This window comes from Podarcis vaucheri (genome assembly GCF_965113315.1).
Source record: "Podarcis vaucheri genome assembly, chromosome: 7".
NCBI classification, from domain to species: Eukaryota; Metazoa; Chordata; class Lepidosauria; order Squamata; family Lacertidae; genus Podarcis; species Podarcis vaucheri.
In genome coordinates, this window is record NC_138765.1 from 87,028,627 (window position 1) to 87,051,152 (window position 22,526).

At 44.7% G+C, this 22,526-nt stretch overlaps 1 protein-coding gene and 2 long non-coding RNA genes across 3 annotated transcripts; 1 reads left to right on the forward strand and 2 right to left on the reverse strand.

Annotated features, from left to right (window-relative positions):
• Window positions 1-2,257: 2,257 nt before the first annotated feature.
• LOC309536571 lies at window positions 2,258-9,301 on the forward strand. The gene is made up of 2 exons (XR_014221633.1): window positions 2,258-3,307; window positions 8,838-9,301. It is a non-coding gene; the product is annotated as an uncharacterized lncRNA (long non-coding RNA).
• Window positions 8,996-20,569, reverse strand: NFU1 (NFU1 iron-sulfur cluster scaffold). The gene is made up of 8 exons (XM_082230573.1): window positions 20,437-20,569; window positions 17,218-17,324; window positions 16,319-16,454; window positions 14,732-14,798; window positions 13,530-13,644; window positions 12,085-12,148; window positions 10,724-10,898; window positions 8,996-9,308 (listed from the first exon to the last, which is right to left on the reverse strand). Exons 1-8 carry the CDS (start codon window positions 20,475-20,477, stop codon window positions 9,264-9,266), a joined length of 750 nt encoding a protein of 249 aa, XP_082086699.1. The 5' UTR covers window positions 20,478-20,569; the 3' UTR covers window positions 8,996-9,263.
• On the reverse strand, window positions 13,994-14,725 carry LOC309536611. Its single transcript, XR_014221675.1, has 2 exons — window positions 14,316-14,725; window positions 13,994-14,242 (listed from the first exon to the last, which is right to left on the reverse strand). It is a non-coding gene; the product is annotated as an uncharacterized lncRNA (long non-coding RNA).
• Window positions 20,570-22,526: the final 1,957 nt, after the last annotated feature.

The following is a 22,526-nucleotide window of genomic DNA, read 5'->3' on the forward strand; positions in this document are numbered from 1 at the left end:
AGAGAAGCTGCTGAATTGCAACTCATTACCAAACTTAAAACCATGGAGAGACCTGGCTTGAACAAAGACATTGGATTCTTATCTCATTATACATGACTAAGCCATTTCTCATCATCTCACCCCTTGCCTTTTCCTGTAAGACCTATTACAGTCGTTAAGAGTCGTCAACAGGCTCATCTCAGCTATCTGCCAATCTCCCATTCCCACCACCCTTCTGAGTAATACCCCTCCCCACCTTCTCACTATATAGAAGGATCTGGCAACTTCTGTTTCAGTGTATCTGAAGAAGTGTGCATGCACACGAAAGCTCATACCAAGAACTAACTTAGTTGGTCTTTAAGGTGCTACTGGAAGGAATTTTTTATTCCCCCCCCCCATTTGGGGTTAGATTCAGGTAGGGAGCCGTGTTGGTCTGACGCTGTAGAAATATATAAAAAAATTGTCCAGTAGCACCTTAGAGACCAACTAAGTTTGTTCTTGGTATAAGCTTTCGTGTGCATGCAACTAAGTTGGTTATTGGTATGAGCATGCATGCACACGAAAGCTTATACCAAAAACAAACTTAGTTGGTCTCTAAGGTGCTAAGGGACAATATACAGTATATAGACTGGTAATAACAGCAGTCCCCCAAGGCTGTTGAAATATATATAAATTGCGACACCCTTTGGGGATTGCTGTTATTACCAGTCTGCTTTTTTGTGACTCTAGGTTGCAGCAAAACGAGGTGCCCCTTTAGGGGTTATCATCATCATTCTGCTTTTTGATGGTGACACTGCAGCAAAATGAGGCGCCTCTTTGTGTGTGGTTGTCGTTATCATCAGTCCGCTAGCTGGTGACTCCAGGCTTGGGCAAAATGGGACTCCCTTTGGGGGCTATTTATGTACAGTAGTACCTCTGGTTACGTACTTAATTCGTTCCAGAGGTCCGTTCTTAACCTGAAACTGTTCTTAACCTGAAGCACCACTTTAGCTAATGGGGCCTCCTGCTGCTGCTGCGCCGCTGGAGCACGATTTCTGTTCTCATCCTGAAGCAAAGTTCTTAACCCGAGGTACTATTTCTGGGTTAGCAGAGTCTGTAACCTGAAGCGTCTGTAACCCGAGGTACCACTGTATTTACTACCCTTCACTTTTTGACTTTTCATTTCGTGCCTTTTGCCCCAAGATCCCAGGGTGGGATTAGAACGCACTATGAAATCAGTTTTAAAATAATTTGCCTTTCCTTCTTTGCCACAGCACCAGAGCATTGTGGGGCCTTTTAAAACAATGCCTCCGGCAAAACTCCAGAGTTGCTCGCTGCAGCTTCATGGAGCCTCCATGCTCAGCAACAGCCTTATTGCCCAGTACCTGGTGCAGGGGACAAGCAGGAGTGGTGGTGGGGGTCCAGTAGCCCCCTTCATGCCCCCAACTGATTGCAAAGGGGTCTTGCTTGGCCTGCCCTGGCAGCCCTACCCGTTCTCCCGCTTAAAAGAGGCAGGTGGCAGAAAAGGCCCCCTGGAGCCCTTCCATACTGGAGAATGGCCATCAGTCCCAAGAGACAATTCTAGGCCAGGCAGGCTAATGGCCAGAGGTTGTGTAAGGCAACTTCTTGTAGCGACTGTGGGCCAATGTGGTGCAGTGGTTAGAGGGTCGAACCTGGACATGGGTGAGACCACGGTTCAGATCCCCCCTCTGCCATCATGAAGCTCGGTGGGTGATTTTGGGTCACAGACGCTGCGTCTCAGCCTAACCTGCCTCACAGAAAGGGGACAGCCATGTATGCCACCTTGATTCTCCATGGAGTAAAGGTGGGATATGATTTAAATAAATAATGTGCATGGCGACAGTGCACTAGGTGCTGGGGGTGCACAGCAGGAGAGGGCAACCTTTTGCATGCCTAGTTTGTGAAGCTGGTCTACACTAGAAACAGAATCTTCCCCAACGTTGCTTCACCTTCCTTCCCATGGAATGAGCCTCACCACACTTGGTGGTGTTCTGGTTTGCCATTCATGCACGTTAAAGAGTCCCTCACTGTGGAAGCAACGTATTTCGATTTCAACAAGGCCTCCTTTGATATTTTTGTTCTAGTTCTAGCGTTGAGAGGGAGAAAAAAATTCTATCCAGTTTCTCCGTGCCATGCATAATTTTATAAATGTCTGTATGTCATTTCTTGCTCTTAAAAGGTACCTAAAACCAAAGGGAGCTGCTGCAGGCAAGATCCATGCGCTACTGGCAGTTCTGAGAATGGAAGTAGCCTTGACAAACGTGACACCCAGTTTAACTGATCCACCAGGAAATGCAGAATAGAGTCTTCCAGGTCTCTTGGGGGGGGGGGTGCTGGATTACTAATTCTCAAGTAACAAGCTATCCTTTTCATACCACTGTACTTGCCCTTTCAAATAAAAGGAAGGAACACTGTTGTGAAGATTAGGTGTGCTGATTGCATCATGTTAGGTAATGTGATGTTTTCAGAGGCAGGGAAAAGTAAAACAGTAAATACGGAAGGGTTCTCTTCCAGGAACTTGGAATGAGTCAGAACGTATTAAGTGCGTCAACCATTAAAAAGTTCAAGATGGCCAGAACCGATAGTGGTCATATACGAGCCCATATACTCATTCTTAGCCCAGGGCAAGGAAAAGACAGTGCCACAAGAGCTGCAGTGGCATCCTACGCAAGACAAGCAGGGCATGAGTTGCTTCTGGCTGCCCTCACACAGCATATGCTTACTTGAATATTAGGCAAAGTAATTTCCCATTTGCCTTTATTGAAAAGGCATCCAGTTTCCTTGGGGAGTCCCAGCTCCTGTATAGTTCACACATTCTTCCCAGCACATTTTTAAATTCATTTACTGTGCTGGCATGAATAAAAGCCTCACTTTTTTTCCAAATTCCAGCCGTGAAAAGTTAAAAGTGCGGCTTAAATTTGCAACCGTACAAAAATTGGCTTTTACGGTACCACTGCTGAAACAGACATACGGTAAAACAGAACGGGTGTGAGTGCCTGCAGAATTTTAAGGGAGCGGCTTATATTCTGGTATTGTCTTTTTTTCTCGCCCCCCCCTTGCATTTTAAAGGTGTGGCTTATATTTGGATGCAACTTATATTCAGGCCAATACGGTAATGTGGGTTTGCTGGACCATAACACACTCTAATTTTGCTGTTGCAGCTACTTTGATGTATTCAAGAAAATACAGTAGCAAAAGAGTTGGTTTTCTTATTTTCAAGGGTTAAGTTCAGTTTCTAATCCCCATTTGTGACCAATACAATAATAAGGAAACTGTTATCAGGATTCACCCAGTATTGTGCATTTAGTAGCAAAGATATATATATGCAGTGTTGATAAGACAACAGACCGGTAAACTGATTGTGGATGTCCAAGATGGCGTCGGCTTGGCAGGCAGGCTTCGGAGCTCCGCTGATAACGGGACTGTAATTTGCACTGACTGCCACCCAGGGAAGTAGTTTTTCCTTTTTTACTTCTCTACTTTTTAACTTACTGAGATTCTGGCAGCCCATTCTTGTCAATGCTGTGGGAGACATCCTGGGCAAGTTCTGTGAAGCGTCCTGGGCAGGGCGCCAGCTGCTAGTTATTAACCGCCAACTCCCCTCTATACCTTGTTCCTGAAACTCCTGGCAGCCTCCATACAGAGAAGCTCTTAAATTGAACAAACTGAGCACTTTCTATTCTTTTCTCTCTTTTTTGGTTGGGGAAACCTCTCCTTGTTTACTCCCCACGGTGACGCTATGCCTGCTAGTAAACGCCACAGGGACCCAGAGGATGTAGCTCCCTCACCGGTTCCCAAACAATCTAAAATAGAGGACTTTTTTAACAAATCTGCTTTTACAGTCCCGACAAAAAACCGGTTTTCTCCTCTTGAAGATGATTGTGAGTGTGGGGAGAGTATTCAAGGTGAGAGCGTGGAACTGGATTCAGCAATGGGGCAAGCTGATCCTGTGCTCCTCAGAGAGGAAGGAATAACAAGCAGGGAGAGCACCCAATTAACTCTAATTGCAAGAACGGTTGAGCATAACTTCCAGCAAATTAGAGGTATTGCCTCTCAAATAACCCAGTTATCCAAAGAGGTCCACAGTTTATCAGTTAATAACAAGCAGGCATCAACAGAACACCATCGTACCAAAAGAAATTGGCGACAACAAGAGCAGACCCCTAAGCTCTACATAGAACGTGCAGAGGCTCTTAAAACAAACTCTTCTTATTTAATCTTCCAACCAAAAAAGATCTGCATGACAATTTGTGGAAGGCCAGATCAAACTCCTAGCTGGAAAGGTGCCCAGCGTTCCAAACGACATTTATCAGACTTACTTGGCATTGGATTTACAGAGATTGACCTCGTTAAGACTGAACTCTTGAGTACCACAAATCAAAGCCAAAAAATTATGTTAACTTTTTCCTCTACTAGACTGCCCTCACTGATTCACAAACTGAAATTCAGATTGTCAAGCAGAGGAGTTTTTCCAACCCGGGTATTTCGCAATTCTATTGTTGCACCCTTATGTAAGATGAGGACTGCTGCTTCAGAGGGGCTCACAAAACCAAAGCCTGGATCCCCAATGGAAGTAATGACATCACAAAAAAACTTGGCAGGTGGGGAGGAAACAGACATGCCTGAGTTGAATCCACAGGATCATGCCCAACATCAAAATAACCAGGTGAGTCAAAAGGAACAGCCGATTCCTCTAGACAATCATCTTCAGGAATCTGAGCACTCTGTAAATCCTTTGGAAGAGGATTTTCTCAGCTCCTTTAGGAATCTCCCTCAGGAAGAGCAACAAACAGTTATCAAGAGGCTTGATCTTATGAGCCAGACATTGAAAGAGATTAAAGAACCGGAAGCAGAGACTGATAATAGACCCAATGGCCACAACAGAATGATAACTCTAGAACCACCGGAGTATTGGACAAAGATGAGATATTTAGAAGAGGAGGAGTCAGGAAATACACCCAAGAAATCCCCACTGGCAAACAATTTGCAAAGAAAAGGCCCAGTGATTACAAATGTGAGCACTTTATGTACGACGACTGAAATAATCGAACATCTGGATTATTCCACTAGCATTAGCAATAACCTGTTGCCTCAAAAACTGGTAAACTCTGAGAGCACATCGGCCAACAACTGACTAAGAGTAAATCATTGTAAAACAATTAAACTTCTCTCATGGAATGTAACAGGGTGGACGAACAAGATCCAAGACAGTGATTTCTGTTCTTATCTACAAACGCATGATATCATCTTTCTTCAAGAAACCTGGGCAAAAGAGGGCACTATGGTTGAATTACAGGGTTTTACAAGTTACACTCAACCAGCTCTTAAAACTGTAAAGTATGGGAGGCCTAGTGGGGGGCTGGCGGTGCTGGTGTCAACCTCTCTCAATGTATCAATTCAACAGTGTCCCTCATTGACCACTCCAAATTTTTTAGTGTTGTCCCTTTCTGATAGTCTCCTGAGAAATACTTATTGCATATGCGTGTATATACCTCCAGTAAAGTCTTGTGGGGAACTGAGATCATATTGGGATAAACTTGACCAACTACTCGAAAGTATAGACTCTCTGTCACCTAACCCTCGGTATATCTTGGGAGGTGACTTCAATGCCCGGATCGGCCTTGTTTCCCCACAAAATACAATATTATCTGGTCTAAACTTGGAGGACGAACCTGAAATCTGTCAGAGGGCAGCAATGGACACCATCCCTAATCGCGCTGGGAAACATCTTTGTGAACTTATAATAAAGCATAACCTTTTGTTATGCAATGGGCACGGTCAAGGGGATCAAGAGGGTTATTTTACTTTTATCTCCCCCAGAGGATTTACCAGCACCATAGATTATATCCTAACATCTAATAATGTGCCAGTTAACCGAGATACCTTCAGGATAATTCCCAGAGCTGAAAGCGACCACTTTCCACTCGAGTTATCTCTGACACTATTCTTTTCTCCTGCCTTTCCTAAATTATTGGATGAAACAGAATATCTGATACTTGGTAATAGAAGGTTAAAATGGAATGCACAGGTCCAAGAAAAAATGATTCAGATCCTGGATTCCCATGAATTTGCTCTATTAAAGGGGGAAATGTTGTTAGAAACAGGGAACGTAATTGGACTTTATGAGAACATAATCAAGCGAATGCGCCCACTGATGACCACAGCTAGTGTGATAAAAAACAAAAAGTTTAAGAGACAGACTTGGTTTGATAAGGAATGTCAGAATAGTAAAAAATTCCTAGCTAGGGTACTTAGAAAATTGAAGTTAAAACAGGATAAGCACAATCTTGCCCTACAAGCTGAGGTAGCCCAGTTACGAAACAACTATAAATTATTACTTAAAAGCAAGAAACAAATATATTATGAACAACAGTGGAAAGAATTGGGAGATGCAGCACTTCAGAAGGACTCACGGAAATTTTGGCATCTGGTTGCCCAAGGCACCAATGGGCTGGGCTACTCGTTAGAAGCATCTGTCCAAGGAAAGGATTGGGTGACATATTTTACAGAAATATATGGCCCCTGTCCTGACCTACCCCCACAAGTTTACTATACTCAGTTATCAGAACTGCCAGAATGGCCAGACGTCACGCCCAATCAGATTAAGAGGCTAATCGCAAGCCAACTAGCTAATAAAGCTCCAGGAGAAGACATGATCCCAATGGAGATCTATAAGATAAGACCTGATTTCTGGTCACCCATTTTTGCAAAATTGTTTTCATACATTAACAGCTCAGGTCATATACCTGAAGGGTGGAAGTTGAGTATAATTGCCCCAATATATAAAAAGGGCGATAAGAAAAACCCTGCCAATTATAGACCCATTAGTTTGTTGGATGTAGCCTCCAAACTATATGCCAGGCTCCTCCTTGGGAGACTAGAAGAATGGGCAGATACAAATAAGGTGATATCTGAAGTCCAGGCAGGTTTCCAAAGAGGGAAATCCACATTGGACCAGTGCTTTGTGCTGAACTTTCTGCTATGTAAATATATCCATAATTTGAAGCAAAAATTATATGTTGCTTTTATCGATCTAAAGTCAGCTTTTGATACGGTCCCAAGACACGCATTGTGGCAAAAATTGGAAAAGACAAATATAGACCTCCGTCTATTATTTCTCATCAAAACATTATATACCGACACATCAATACAAGTAAAGGTGGATCTGGCTGGCCATCTCACCACTAGAATTAAGACCACTACTGGAGTCAAACAGGGATGCATTTTGGCACCTTTCCTGTTCAATTTTTATATTAATGACATGGTTAAAGAACTGGAGGGCCTACAGTTTGCCCCTGTCACAATTCTCGACCAAAAACTCTCAGTTTTAATGTATGCTGATGACCTAGTACTTGTATCTAGAACCCAGGTGGGCCTGAGACGGCTGCTTGCAAAATTAAGTTCATATTGCATGAGGAATGCTTTATCTATAAACTATGATAAGACGCAGGTCATTGTATTTGGGAAGCGTTCTAAAAAGCATGTTTGGCACCTGGATGAACACATCATAAACCAAGTAAATACGTTTAAATATCTGGGATTGATTTATTCAGAAACGGCATCTTGGAATACACAGCTATCCAATATTAAATTGCAAGCCTTTAAATCAGCAAAAGCCATTCTGAAATTCGCTGCATGTAAAGGTGGAAATCTGGTCAACCCAGCTCTATCTGTGTATAAAGCAAAAACAATGGCCCAGATTTTATATGGTGCAGAGGTTTGGGGTACCTCAAAGGTCTCCGGTCTGGAACCCCCACAGAATTATTTTTTAAGAGTTCTTTTAGGTTTACCCAAAGACGTGCAATCTGCCATGGTCAGGTTGGAAACTCGCATGTTGAGCATAGAGAGCCAAATAGATAAAAGAATTCTCTGTTACTGGTTTAGAGTTCAACAGATGGACAACACTAGGCTACCAAAGAAATGCCTGATTGAGCTCTCAAATGGATTACCCCTTAAAAACTGGGTACATCATGCTGCCCAACTGATGGGCAAATATGACCTCTCAGTGACTGAGATTAAAGAACTCCCCTTATATTCACAGAAAAATATTTTTAAACGAACCATAAGGGCAGTGGCAACTAAAAACGATCTAAACTCTATGTGCACATCTACATGCGCCCCATTGTATTTTAAACTTAGAGAGGTCAATGAAGACATATCTTATTTTAATGAATTGACTTTTGCACAGCTTCGAAAAGCTTTTACAGAGCTACGACTAAATACAATAAGCTCTGCTTATAGAGATGGGAGACATAGAGGCATACCAAAAAACGAACGTGTTTGCATTAGGGGATGTTCTGAAGTAGAGGACCTTACGCATTATATCTTGCACTGTCCGTTATATAATGATGCAAGAAAAAGATTTTTAGTACCTATAATGGCAGGGTCCCCTGGCCAGAACCACCTTGATATGATGTTATATTTCCTTGCAGACACAGATAAGTATGTGACCTGGCGGGTAGCACTTTTTGCAACTGCTGCTAGGAAAATTAGAGCAAATTATATAGCCAAGGTAGCCATCAACTGTAAAGGAGATGAATTTATTTGATCCCATCTATCTACCTCAGGCCATGCTCTATCTTTGTCACCAAACTCTGGGTATAAATTGCACACTGTATTAATTGATATTGTTTTTAACATTAGTGACCATGTGATGATTTTAGCTTATGAATTTTATCGTTTAATGTTTTTACTTGTACATTGGGGTACTTTTATAGCTTTGTTTAGAGTATATAATGTTTTAATAATATAAATGTTTTAAGTCCTTTTTTACCAATTCAGTATATTTTCTTTTAATTGTCAAATAATTCTGTGTACATTGCGGCAGCCTTTGGCTATGTGCAATAAAACTGACTGAGACTGAGACAACAGACCTACAAAGAATAATAAAAACATGGCTTATATAACAGGAAGGCCTCAAAATAATAAAGCAATAATTTATATCTGTATTTATCACTACATAATTCTTCCAACAGTATGGGCTGTAGGTCACCACAGAAGCTACCAAAATCCAACAGAGAGGGGAAATATTTTATAAATGTCACATTCTGACCAAACAAAATCTATACATTTTCTTCTTTTTGTTTACAAGAATAGCAGCAAACAGACAGCCACACTTTCAAGAATACTTTTCACTTGTTTTCTTAGAACCATGAAGCAGTGAAGGAAACAGTCCTGTGTCTGGGAAAAGTGGTGACAACAGCTGAACATTTTTCTATAGTGAGTGGCTATACAAATCAGCTTGGAAAATAATTTTAGCTTAAGAGTCCAAAGCTTTCCCTGATTTAGGTTGACTTTGCTTGTTCTTCTTCTTCTTCGTTATCGACAACCTGAAATATAACAGATTGCAATACTAAGGGATAGGCAGCTTTTAAAAAATAAAAACACATGCACATACAGGTGTCAGAAATCAAAAGGTCCTCGAGATCCTTGTAGTTCAGCTGTCACAATACAGATGCAACACAAGTATTGAATGTTATTTTGAAAAGCAGATTTATGCTTTTTAAAATCACAAATGCCTACTTAGTATAAATTTATAATTACACCTACTGTAACTTTAAATTTACACCAGTAGAATTATCTCAAGAAAACCATGGCAATAACTTCCTTCTTTCTACATCCAACCCAGCGTTTCTAGCTCAAAATGAAGCAGCACTTCCAAAGAACTATGACTTGCTAAGAGTGTGGATGAGAGGAAAGCCGTCTTCTTGACTGAAGATCACTGTTCCCACATAACGCTTGTTGCCACAGACTGGAGAAAGCAAAGTAAAGCCCATGCCGTCGCCATCTCTTTCGCAACACAACACAATCAGTGCAACCCTTCAGATGTTGCTGTAAGCCATCAGCCCCAGCCAGCTTGGCCCATGGTCAGGGGTGAAGGGAGTTGTAGTCCAGCATCTGGCTGGCCAAAGGTTCCCCACAGCTGATTTAGACACCGCCCCACTCATCCCCTCTGTATCCACAGATACATTCTGTGATTTGTTGGTTGTTCACTGGGCCCCATGCCTTGGATCACGGTTTCTGTGATGCTGGCAAGCACAACTCTGCTGTTTTGACTGAAATACAGTGGTGCCCCGCAAGACGAATGCCTCGCAAGACGGAAAACTCGCTAGACGAAAGAGTTTTCCGTTTTGGAGGTGCTTCGCAAAACGAATTTCCTATGGGCTTGCTTCGCAAGACGAAAATGTCTTGCGAGTTCCTGCTGGTTTTTTCCCCTCCCCCCCCTTTTCTAAGCCGCTAAGATGCTTATCAGCTGATCCGATCAGCAGATAAGCCGCTAATCCGTTAATGGGCTTGCTTCGCAAGACGAAAAAACCACTAGACGAAGAGAATCACAGAACGGATTCTTTTCGTCTTGCGAGGCACCACTGTATTGCATACCGGTTGGAAAAAAAGGGGGAAAGACAGCCAGAGGGTGGGAAAATGGAATAAAGCGTCCTGGTGGACAGCATGATTGGCTGGAACCTTGAAAAGAAACACTCCAGGTGGGGTAGGGGTGCAAAAGGAAACTGCAACACGTTGATGCTGGTCTCACTTGTGCCCAGAGAAATCCTGTTTCATAATCTGTTGTTACTTCTATAATGCCCTTCTATACCTAATTTCTTTGCACTGAACCCAGTTATCGGATTTGAAGTGTCAACTTTCATTCGTAAAAACTTGCTTGTACAGAGACGCTTTGAGATGTGGAGAAGAAATTCTATGAACAAACCACCCCAATTTTTAACAACCTTCAATTTGTGCCTACCTGTTCCACACCTTCTACTTCCGGAATATAGAACTGCAGCATGTTTTGTATCCCATTCTTCAGGGTGATGATAGAACTGGGGCAGCTTGTGCAGGAGCCTTGCAGTTTTAACTGCACAATCCCATCTTCGAAGCCCTTAAAGATGACATCCCCACCATCTTCCTGGACTGTTGGCCTGAGGAACATTGTCGATAAGATTTCAAAGTATTAGTGGGGTAAACCACTTAAAACCCCAAACATTTCTATACATTTAGAAGTAGTTCTCACCCCCACTTTTTGGGCCACCTCCTCTTTGTATCCCACCTCTATACCTTCTCTGTTGCACGAACGCTTATTCTCAGAACAGCCCAACTCTTGCAGTTCATCAAAACACCTCCCTTCTCCTTCAAATCCACCATCAGCAATTTTTTCTTAGAACAGCTGATCCCGAGCTGAGTATCTTCTGTTTATTTTATGTGCATGCTCTCTGCCAGGGCAACCCCTACTTTACTGACAAGAGCTGATAACTGAAACTGGAATAAATTATGCAAATCCAGTCATTTTGCATGCATTTGTCCAGTTTGCAACTTTTTGCAATCTGGGTAGTGGTAATGAGAAACTATATAAAATGCTGAAGTCCTTGCTCCTGTCAATCCCGCTTTGGCTTCTGAAATGTCATCACAACAGACGAAATGGATTGTAGCTGGCAAATTAACACATCCAATTCAGGGGTTGGGTATTCATTCAAGAACAAGCTGCACCTACATTCCAATGAAACCAGCATCTTCATTCTCCACTTATACTGCCCTTTCACTTCCCAACAGACATGCTGTTATTTTCCAAAGGAACAACGAAGGCTCTGTCTGTCAGACTGGCACTCACTAAACTGCTGGAAGCGCTTCAGTGCAGATATTGACATAAGCACCAATATATAAATGTGCAACTGTAAAAAAATTCCCTGCTGTCCTCCTGGCTAACATCAGAGGGCAAGCGATTCTAACAGAAATATATATTCAGGGATCAGAATGATAAAAGCTAAATATCCAAAGGGCACGTCTATTTTAAATTCTTCATACCTCCCCTATTTTGAAGATGTTTACTCCAATCTCTTTCTGAAGTGAATTTTTAAGTCACATGCCTCTTTCATCAAAGCATTGTAAAAGCTCTTGGGGAAAAGTGGGTTGGGAGCACAGCTGGTTGAAAGACTTGAGCCAGCAGCATCCCGCAAAGTGAACAAAATACTCTTTTCAGAGGCAACCTAGGAAGAAGCCCCAGCATCTCTGCCAATCCATCAAACTGGCTATCGGCAGAATTGCACATTCATTACTCTGCCACCTTCATGAAACACCAACAGTGTATAGGAAACACAGTTGTAGCTGTACCTTATTCTAGTATCCAGGAGCTCTTTTATCATTAATACAACTTCATCGTCTTCTTCAGATGGAGCTTGTATGGTTTATGCAAGACAAAAGGAATGAATCATGCTTATCTTATTTGATAAATGTTTCCACAACATTCCTTGAAAATAATCCATTTACCGCCCGGAAAAGCTCTGCCGAATAGCTTCTTGGGGATGAAATGACTGCAGAAAAGTGAGCCTGCACCACCACTGTCCCTGCCACAAAAGAAGCACAACGGTGCGCTCTTACTTGTGTTTGGTAATAGCCGCTCTGAGACTTCCAGCCCTTGTGTGCTAGCTGTTGTCCTGCTTGCTTCATAGCCTACTTGTGTTATATCTTTACAAGAACAAATATGTTCAAACTCCACACACCCTTGGCCACATTTCAAATAAGATGGTCTCATTTATGCGTTTTCTGTAACTTGTATGGAAGGTAATACCATAAGTACAAAATCTTGTAAAAAAGAAATCTACCTGGCAGCAACATCTCTAAAAGATATTGTGCTATTACAACATGAATCATTCCATTGCTTACCAGGCATGTTAATATTAAAAACTTCCCCATCATCTTGTGAGCACAGTCTCACGTTTTCATAAATTCAACTATCTTATTTGCTTTCAAAAAGTCACATATTGCAATGACTGATCTACTGGCTTCTTTCTGATCTCCAAACCCACACTGTTACTATTGGGATCCTTATTTGCTCTAATACCCAATAAGTTTTAATATTTCTACCACCAAGTTGTGGCAGAACAAGGCTGCTTGCTATTATCGGGTACTGCCAAGCCACCATATTTAGGTATTTTCTGGGGAGTTCTGAATGTAATTACCATAAATTATTTCAGCAGGACTTTACAATATAAAAATTCCCAAATATCAGATTCCTCTGGATTTCCATATTGTATGAATCTTGTTGGTAAACTCTATTATTAATTGTTCCACAGTAAAACCTGAAATTTAAGACCTTCTGTTTGATTTTATACCCCAATCCAATAATAAAGTCCTTTAAGTCCTCCCATATCAAAAGCTCCTCAGATACTGTATTGTAATAAGAAGGAAAACTGTGCCTAGAGCAAGCTGAACAGAGAAGTTGGAAAAAACCAAGAGTGTGTCCCTGTAAGCCCTGGCCTATCAGAGCAGCAAAGACCTTGCAAGCAGCCCTCAGGGACACCATTTGCATCTGTCCAGGAACCGTTTCTCATGTTTGCATTGTTTTGTTCCTTGTTTGCCGCCATGTGCTCCTTTGGGAGGAAGGGCAGGATATGCATTTAATAATAATGAACCAGCCTTTTCTATCTAACCAGTGAGCCACCCAGTCCAAGACTGCATCTCCAACAGTGGCCAGGCAAGCTCACAAGCAGAGGATGTAACCTGCCGCTAACATCTAATACTCTCCTCCATCAACATATTCAATATTAGCCATTTACCTGTGTCTGTACGAGGTGCCTCTTCAGTAATAACAGGTAAGCCAGAAGCATAGAAATCCATAATAGTTGCATAAATATCTGGTTTAATTAAGTTCCAATCCACTTCTTCATTTTCCTACAAAGATTTCAAGAATTAGGTTAGGTATACATGAACAGCTTTGCTGAATCAGACCAAAAACACTTTTTTAAAGACTTGTGGGAAAATGTAGGTCCTTTGAATCTATGAATAGCACATAGTTTCTGGCACTACAGCAACTTAAAAACTTTTGTATTTTCTATTTTTGGAAAGTTTTAAGGAGAGCATGGTCTGCACAGTAAGTGATAACAGAAACGCAATCCTCTTCTGGACTGTTTAGAACAGTGGTTCCCATTTAGCTAAGAACTGCGGACCCCCTGTTTTTCAAAAGCCAAGCCATGGACCCCCTACTTTTGAAAATGTTGATATCTCTGTGCTAGTTTTTGTTATGTGAATGGTGCCACCATACCCTCCAACATGTCCTAGTGCAAAACCAGGATGCGTGTCTTCCAGGCCAAACAGGATGCCCCATATGATTAACAGGGATGTGCTATGGACTCCCTGGGTGGGTTACGCAGACCCCCTGGGATCTGCAGAAAAACAACTGGGAATCACTGGTTTAGAATATTTATATAGCCTGTGTGCAGATGAGGCTGACCAAGATGGTGGAGGGTCTGGAAGCCAAGCCTTATGTTTCCTGCTTGGCAGGGGGTTGGACTCAATGGCCCTTGTGGTCTATTCCAACTCTATGATTCTATGATTCTAAGAACTGTTGAAGGAGCTGGGTATGTTTAGCCTGGAAAAGAGACTGAGAGGAGATATGATAGCCATCTTCAAATATCTGACGGGCTGCCACATGAAAGATGGAGCAAGCTTGTTTTCTCCTGCTCTCGAGGGTAAGACCTGAGCCAATGGATTCAAGTTACAAGAAAGGAGATTCTTACTAAACATCAGGAAGAACTTTCTGACAGCAAGAGCTGTTTGACAGTGGAACAGTCTCCCTCGGAAGGTGGTGGACTCTCCTTCCCCAGAGGTTGGATGGCCATCAATGCTCTAGTTGAGATTCCATTGCATGGGGTTGGACAAGATTAACCACAGGGTCCCTTCCAACTCTACAATTCTTTGATTCTATTATCATTCCACGTGCAGACACACACTACAATATTCTTTTAGGGTTACCGGTTACCTTTGTGACTGTGATGAAGTCTGTTCCAAAGAAAATGCTTTTAACTCCTTCAATCCTGAAGAGCTGCCTACAAAAACAAAAACAAGAAAAATAAAGATCTTCATTCAAAACTCCTGCTCACTGTGAGCTTCCAGGTTTCATTGTATCAGCATACCCATGAACGTTTGTAGGCTGATGACTGCCTGGCCACTAAAGCTCCAATCCTAGAACACTTCCCTGAATCCAGAATAAAGAAGGTAAAGGTAAAGGTACCCTTGACCATTAGGTCTGGTCGTGGACGACTCTGGGGTTGCGCGCTCATCTTGCTCTATACGCTGGCATTTGTCCGCTTCCAGGTCATGTGGCCAGCATGACTAAGCCGCTTCTGGCGAACCAGAGCAGCGCACAGAAATGCCATTTACCTTCCCACCAGAGCAGTACCTATTTATCTACTTGCACTTTGACGTGCTTTTGAACTGCTAGGTTGGCAGAAGCAGGGACCGAGCAATGGGAGCTCACCCTGTCGGGGGGATTCAAACCGCCGACCTTCTGATCGGCAAGCCCTAGGCTCTGTGGTTTAGACCACAGCGCCACCTGCGTCCCAATGAATCCAGAATACTTGCATGTAAACATGCATGGGAATGAGTTCATTATATACATATATATAATAAGGGGAAACTACTCATATAAAATATTTAGAGAGACTGAATCAATAACCAACCAATTACTGACTCCTGATCCCAGACTTGCCCTTCAATTTCATTTCATTTAATTAATTTAATTTAATTTCAGATAATGACTGCTGAGAATTAACGTGCAAAAATGTAACTCTATTCTGCCTACAATAGCAAAACATTGGAAGACATTATCGGGGAACCTCATGTGAGAATGGACTACAATGACGTGGAGTTTGACTTTAATGGAACATTTAACAAGTGAAATCCATGCTCATCTCAAAGGAACAACACCATATAAATGTTACGGTACTTGAGCAAGATTTAATGATTATGCTGCTATAAAGGAACATACATAGGTTCTGCCTGCCTGCCTGCCTCCCTCACATGGACACCTATGGAAGTGAACCCTGGACTGACTAGACATTTCTTGACTTGATTTGACTAGGTTTGATTTGCTCCCCACTTTTTCTTCTGTCTTGTTGGCAGTCTTTATTTGGGGATGGGTTAGGGTCCAATAACATTTCTTATGCTGTTGGAATTGATTAATACCCTTTACAACAACAGAACAGGTTTTTTTAAAGGGGTAAACTATGTATAACCTCTCTGCTGCAAACTCTGTCCCCAGTTTGCTTTCAATCTCACAGGCACCTGATTAGTGCTTGCAAGGCACAAATAAGTCCAGAACAGGGATAGGGGCAACAACAGTTGGGCGATGGGGCATTTTAGAGGAAGACAGGAAGATGGTTAAACACTCCCTTCTCTGATGCAAAGCATCCACTTCCCAATAAAACTTTGCACGGAATATGCTCCCAGGGCTTCGTTACAGCAGCTACGGTGCAATATGTAATTTGCTCCTAAGTAAGTACCACATAAAAGTACTTTGATCTGGACACATAACTAAGTTATTGTCATACAACCGACAACAACAAACCTTGCTAAGGGTGAGCAATACGTGGAAGCTGGAGAAGTGAATTCCATAGTTCTAGATTCCAGCACTGGCTTTCCTGGGATAAATTTCAAGCTGTTTGGATTTGGAGTATCCTGTGTCTGGACAAACATAGACCTTGCTGGAATAAAAAAAAGAATAAAAAAACTGTGAGGTTTGTAGTAACCTGATTTGCACCCAACATAAACAAGAAGTGTTGGGCTGGATTTGACACAAGGCCCATGTAGTCCAGTATCCTCGCCCCCAGAGGGGCCAGCCAGAAGCTTCTTGGTGCCCACGAGCATGGCACAAACACAAAGACCTTCCCATGTCTTTGTCTCCAGCATCTGATTCTCAGAGGCATATTGTCCCTGAACATGGCAATTTTATTTAGATGGACTAAGCTTCTCGATCAGGCAATCTTGTCCCTCCCCACCCCTCCCTTCTGCTGCAGGAGTTAAAACAAATAACGAAAATGAGTGTTGTGAAGAAAAAGAGAGCCGAGAATGGCCTTGCTCAATGAGGTGTAGGGGCCTTGCCTTTCTCAGTCCATCTTTTGCCCACTGGGCATTCACAACTCTCTCTCTCCCTCTCTCTTAAGAGAGGCTCAATTTTTATTTTCTTGGCTTACAGAAACTCAACAAAACTTTAGAAGCCCAGACCCAAAGTTAGAAGCAAACACACACTTTATACATGGAAATAATTCTGACAACTTTATGGAAATACTCATACACACACACACACACACACACTCACTCACTCAAGAAGAGATATTGGACTGAACAGTATGCTTACTCAATATACTTTTTGTCGTGATGTAGCAATTTCAGAGAATTGTGAGTTTTTATCACAGCATTCCCCCACAGAATTGTGATCACAAACTGCACAACAAGCCTAGCACTCACCTTTCATCTGTAGTACTGTGGGAGGAAGGAGCAGGTTCTGTTGGGAGGCAATGTGTAGGGGTTGTTTAGCAATGACGTTCACCCCTTTGAATCCCAAGTGGCAGAATCTTAAAGAAGACAAAAAACAACCTTACAAAAAAATGTCACAATTTCACTCCTTATAGTCCTGAGGCTCAATAAAGGCTTAGCTAGCCATCCTACAAAAGTTAGACCCTTCCCTATTTTATGGCTCAAGTTAAGCAAAAATATTCCCTTGTGCCTTTCATGATCTCAGCTACTCTGGTTGACCAGACCTGAACAAGAACACTGAAAACAGTCAATGGCTGAGTGAAGACTGAAAATACAACTCCAACAACCAACCCACCAGAGTTCCCTAGCTCTGAAGATTTTCTCCTTTGTGGTTTGACAAGGGCAGAAGATAGTGAGATGTTATACAGAAACAGAGTTTGTAAGTGTATGAGGTCAGAACCGTGCAGGAAAGGTAACTACTCCTCCAGATTACAGTTCCTGCTTTCAATCCAGGGCTTCATAAAGATGACTCCATCTTTTTTTAACTATAAAGACAAAACAGGAAGCATGCAGGACACCTCCAGAGCTTAAAAAGTGCAGGTTAGCAAAACAGGCAGTATTGTCATTTGCATGACAGTTTCGGGAAGCCAAAGTATCAGGACAGCTGTGATGGCCCAAAATTAAAAGAGGGTGTTTTTCATTAAACCAGTTTGCTTTCATGAAGAAACAGGTTTGGTTTTTTTTAATGTGAAGTGCCAAGGACTGAAAAGCTTACTTATTATTTTGTCAACAAATGGAACCAAATATTTAAGATATCTGTTGGGGGCACTTTCGCTCCTCAGGACAGGGAACTGCCTTTGTTGCTTATTAATCAATCAATCAATCAATCAATCAATCAATCAATCAGTTTACTACGGCCATCAACCAGCAGTAGTCCATGCTTTCTTGCTTATGATACTCTGTCCAAGCTGCTTCCTTTCAGACTCCCAACTCCCAGTCCGCACAGCTGTATGGTGCTGGGGCTGATGGGAGTTGCAGTCCAAAACATGTCATAATAAGCCATGAAACCATTAAAAACACCTTGTTAGGCGTTAAGAGCCACGAGGCTCTGTTATTCCTTCTTCCTCAGAGGGGAGATCATATGCCATTCTCACAGCAGCCCTGGCAGCCAGGGGTGATCTAGGGCAGTGTTTCCCAACCTTTTTTGGGCAAAGGCACACTTGTTTGATGAAAAAAATCTCGCGGCACACCACCATTACAGCCCCGTGACGTCAGCGCGCAGCGTCACACCGGGAGGGACGCACGAAAGTGAAAGTTTTCACATTTTTTCCCTCCCCCTTGCCGGGGAACCTCCAAGCTTTGGGGGTGGGGGGGAGGAGGCAGCAAAGCGAGGGACTGAGGGACCCTAATCCTAACCCTCACTGATCACCCGGGAAAGCATGCAAACGAGGAGCCCCAGTGTCCTGCTCCCGGCAGCGGACGGCACAAAGCGAGGAGGCCTGGACAAGGCAGCACGCTCCCCGCTCTCGCTGCATCGGGGCTTTTCTCCTCCAGGCCGCTTTCGAAGTCCCCTTCTCCGCTCCCAAGAGCCGGAGCCGCTGCTTCCAGGCCCTGTCCGAGCCCCGACTTGTGGCCTCACTTCAAGGAGCGCCTGTTGCTGGGGACGGGGCTGCATCCCCCTCAGCCGCCGCCTCGCTTCCTTCCAGGAGACCCGACGGCTCCCCCTCTCCCGCTCGCCCTCCTGCGCCCGCAGCAGACCGAGACCTCCCCGCCCCCGCCCGGCTCGGCCCTACCTGGGCGCCTCCAAGCCCGGCCGGCTCCGCGTCGCGCTCCACGCCGGGCAGCTGCAGCGGGGGCACGCAGCGGCCCGGCTGAGCACGCCCCGGAGCCGCCGCGCCGTCGCTCGCGAGTCCCTCCGAGAGCCCTCGGGACTGACTCCGGAGTCGCGAGGCGGCGCGTCACCCAGGGAAGGGGCGGCTTCCCACAAGTCCTCCGGGAAGCAAACGCCCTCGCCCGCCTCCCTCCAGGCAACATCTCACGGCACACCAGGCAACATCTCACGGCACACTTGTGTGCCGCGGAACACCGGTTGGGAAACACTGATCTAGGGGTTAAGAGTGTCAACCAGGGAGAGACCAGGGTTTGAATCCCAACCACTCGGCTAAGAAGCTAATTGCGTGGCCTCAGGACAGTTGCTGTCTTCTCTCCAACCTCGCCCCCCCCCACCCAGCATTAATCCTCACAACAACCCTGCAAGGTCAGTGAGGCTGTTGAAAGCCGCCCAAGGTCACCCCCCCCCAAGGCTTCTTGGCCCTGCCTGCTGTGGCTGGGGACATCGGCCAGGGTCAGATTTAGGTCTGATGAGGTCCTCAGCCAGGGGTCAGCAACCTTTCTCAGCCATGGGCCGGTCCACCATCCCGCAGACCTTATGGGAGGCTGGACTATATTTTTGGGGGGGAAATGAATGAATTCCTATGCCCCATAAATAACCCAGAGATGCATTTTAAATAAAAGCACACATTCTACTCACCAGGCAAGCCCCATAAAGAACCCAGAGATGCATTTTTAATAAAAACACACATTCTACTCATGTAAAAACACGCTGATTCTCGGACTGTCCCCCGGGGCCTTAGGTTCCCTACCCCTGTCCTAAGCTACTGAAGGTAATGGGGCCCTTTTTATGTCCAGCTGTCCTTTGTCAACAACAAATTGTCGCTGTTTTTTGTGATAAAAATATGCTATATGATATATTTATGGACCTAACAGGTATCTAAAGCCATTGGCACATGACAAAATACGTATTTTATCGAAGTAATTGTTGAACTTATATTTTGGAAATGTACACCCAGACTTTGTTATCTTTTTTTGGGGGGGGGGCAAGAGAGTGGGACCCTAAGCTATAGCTTGTTTAGCTTATACGTAAATCTGGCCCTGAGTCCAGGCGACCCCGCAGAGACACCGAGGGGATCAGGCCACAAAGAATCCCACCGCCCTTTTCTTGCCTCCCCTCGGAAGGGGGCCCGACACAAGCGGCCCTTCGCCTCTCACAACAGCCCCGCGAGGCAGGACAGGCTGCCCCGTTTAAAAGCCAAACACATCCCCCCTTTTAAAATAAATATATTCTGTGAAGTGTGCGGGGGGGGTGTCGTTCGCTCCCCAGGCCGGGGGAAAGAAGCCACGGCGGGGGGCGGCACGGACGCAGTCACCTACCGTCTGCCCAGCGCCGCCGCCAACCGCCTCGCGGCCGCCATCTTGCTCCCTCTCCCTCTCGGAGGGGCGGCAGCCGAAGGACCCCTCGCGAGGGGCTGCCTGCGCAGGCGCCTGATTCGCCCGCTGGAGACGGGCGGCCCCTGCTGGCCGGAGTGGGGAACTGAAGCGAATGAAACGCGAAGACGGGAGGGGAGGGAGGGGCGTCTCCGCGTCAGATGTCCCGAGGCCCCGCCCACTCCTCTTCACTCTCTGCGGGGCAGTGATTTATTATATTAACAAATTCATTCAAGTACTGTTGCTGCTACTTTATTATAATTTTGTTTATTATATTAACAAATTAATTCAATTTATTATAATTTTGTTATGATTGAGGGCAGGGCCGGATTTAGGTTTGATGAGGCCCTCAGCTACTGAAGGTCATGGGGCCCTTGATATGTCCAGCTGTCCTTTGTCAACAACAAATTGTCGCTGTTTTTTTGTGTTGAATATATGATACATGGTCGTTTACGGACCTAGGTAAAGGTAAAGGTACCCCTGCCCGTACGGGCCAGTCGTGTCTGACTAGAGTTGTGCGCTCATCTCACTTAAGAGGCCAGGGGCCAGCGCTGTCCGGAGACACTTCCAGGTCACGTGGCCAGCGTGATGAAGCTGCTCTGGCGAGCCAGCACCAGCACAGCACACGGAAACGCCATTTACCTTCCTGCTAGAAAGCGGTCCCTATTTATCTACTTGCACTTAGGGGTGCTTTCGAACTGCTAGGTGGGCAGGAGCTGGGACCAAAGACGGGAGCTCACCCCACCGCGGGGCTTCGAACCGCTGACCATGCGATCAGCAAGTCCTAGGCGCTGAGGTTTTACCCACAGCACCACCTGCGTCCCTCGTTTATGGACCTAATAGTTATCTAAAGCCATTTGTGACGTGGCCGTAAGGGATGCGGGTGGCACTGTGGGTTAAACCACAGAGCCTAGGTCTTGCTGATCAGAAAGTCAGCGGATCAAATCCCCGCAACGGGGTGAGCTCCCGTTGCTCAGTCCCTGCTCCTGCCAACCTAGCAGTTCGAAAGCACGTCAAAGTGCATGTAGATAAATAGGTACCGCTCCGGCGGGAAGGTAAACGGCGTTTCCGTTTGCTGCTCTGGTTCGCCAGAAGCTGCCTAGTCCTGCTGGCCACATGACCCAGAACCTGTACGCCGGCTCCCTCGGCCAGTAAAGCGAGATGAGTGCCGCAACCCCAGAGTCGGCCACGACTGGACCTAATGGTCAGGGGTCCCTTTACCCTTTACCTTTAAAGCCATTTGCACATAACAAATAGGAGCCTACACAATACAAAACACTGTTGCTGTATGTAGGTTTTATCTTGTTTTTTATCTTATATTTTGGAAATGTACATCCAGTTGTTGTTTCCCTTTGCATTTTTTGGGGGGGGGGCCAAGAGAGTGGGGCCCTAAGTTATAGCTTGTTTAGCTTATATGTAAATCTGGCACTGATTGAGGGAATTGGGCGATGTGTAGCCTGAGGGAGACCGAGAGGTGATATCCGAAAAGCTGTCCCAGGGAAAGGATCAATGGATTCAAATGACAAGATTCCAATTAAACATTGGGAATAACTTTTTGACGGCAAAAGCTGTTTGGCAGTGGAACGGACTCCCTTGGAAGGTGGTGGACTCTCCTTCCTTGGGATGGCCGCCTGCCAGGGATGCTTTAGCTGTGATTCCTTCATGGCAGGGGGCTGGGCTCCCCAGGAAGCCTTCCAACTCTACAATTCTGTGTTTCTCTTGGTGTACTTACTCAGAAGCCAGCACACCACTGTAGCGTGTGGCTTAATCCTAGATAAATGTGCAAAGGGTTATGGCCTAAGCCCCGGAGGTGAGACCTTATGCCACTGCCCAGTCTCTCTGTAACTAGAATGCTGCTATGGCTGCTCTCATAGCCCCACAAGGAAAGATAAATTAATGTGCGAATGTCTATGGGGCACATCACTCGTAGGCAGGCTTGATGCACATTGAGGGGCTCGAGGGTGACAAGAGGACTTGAAGAAGTAGCAGCACGAGCTTCTGCTGTGGGATTAAAGTCCATGACCCTACTTTCCTGG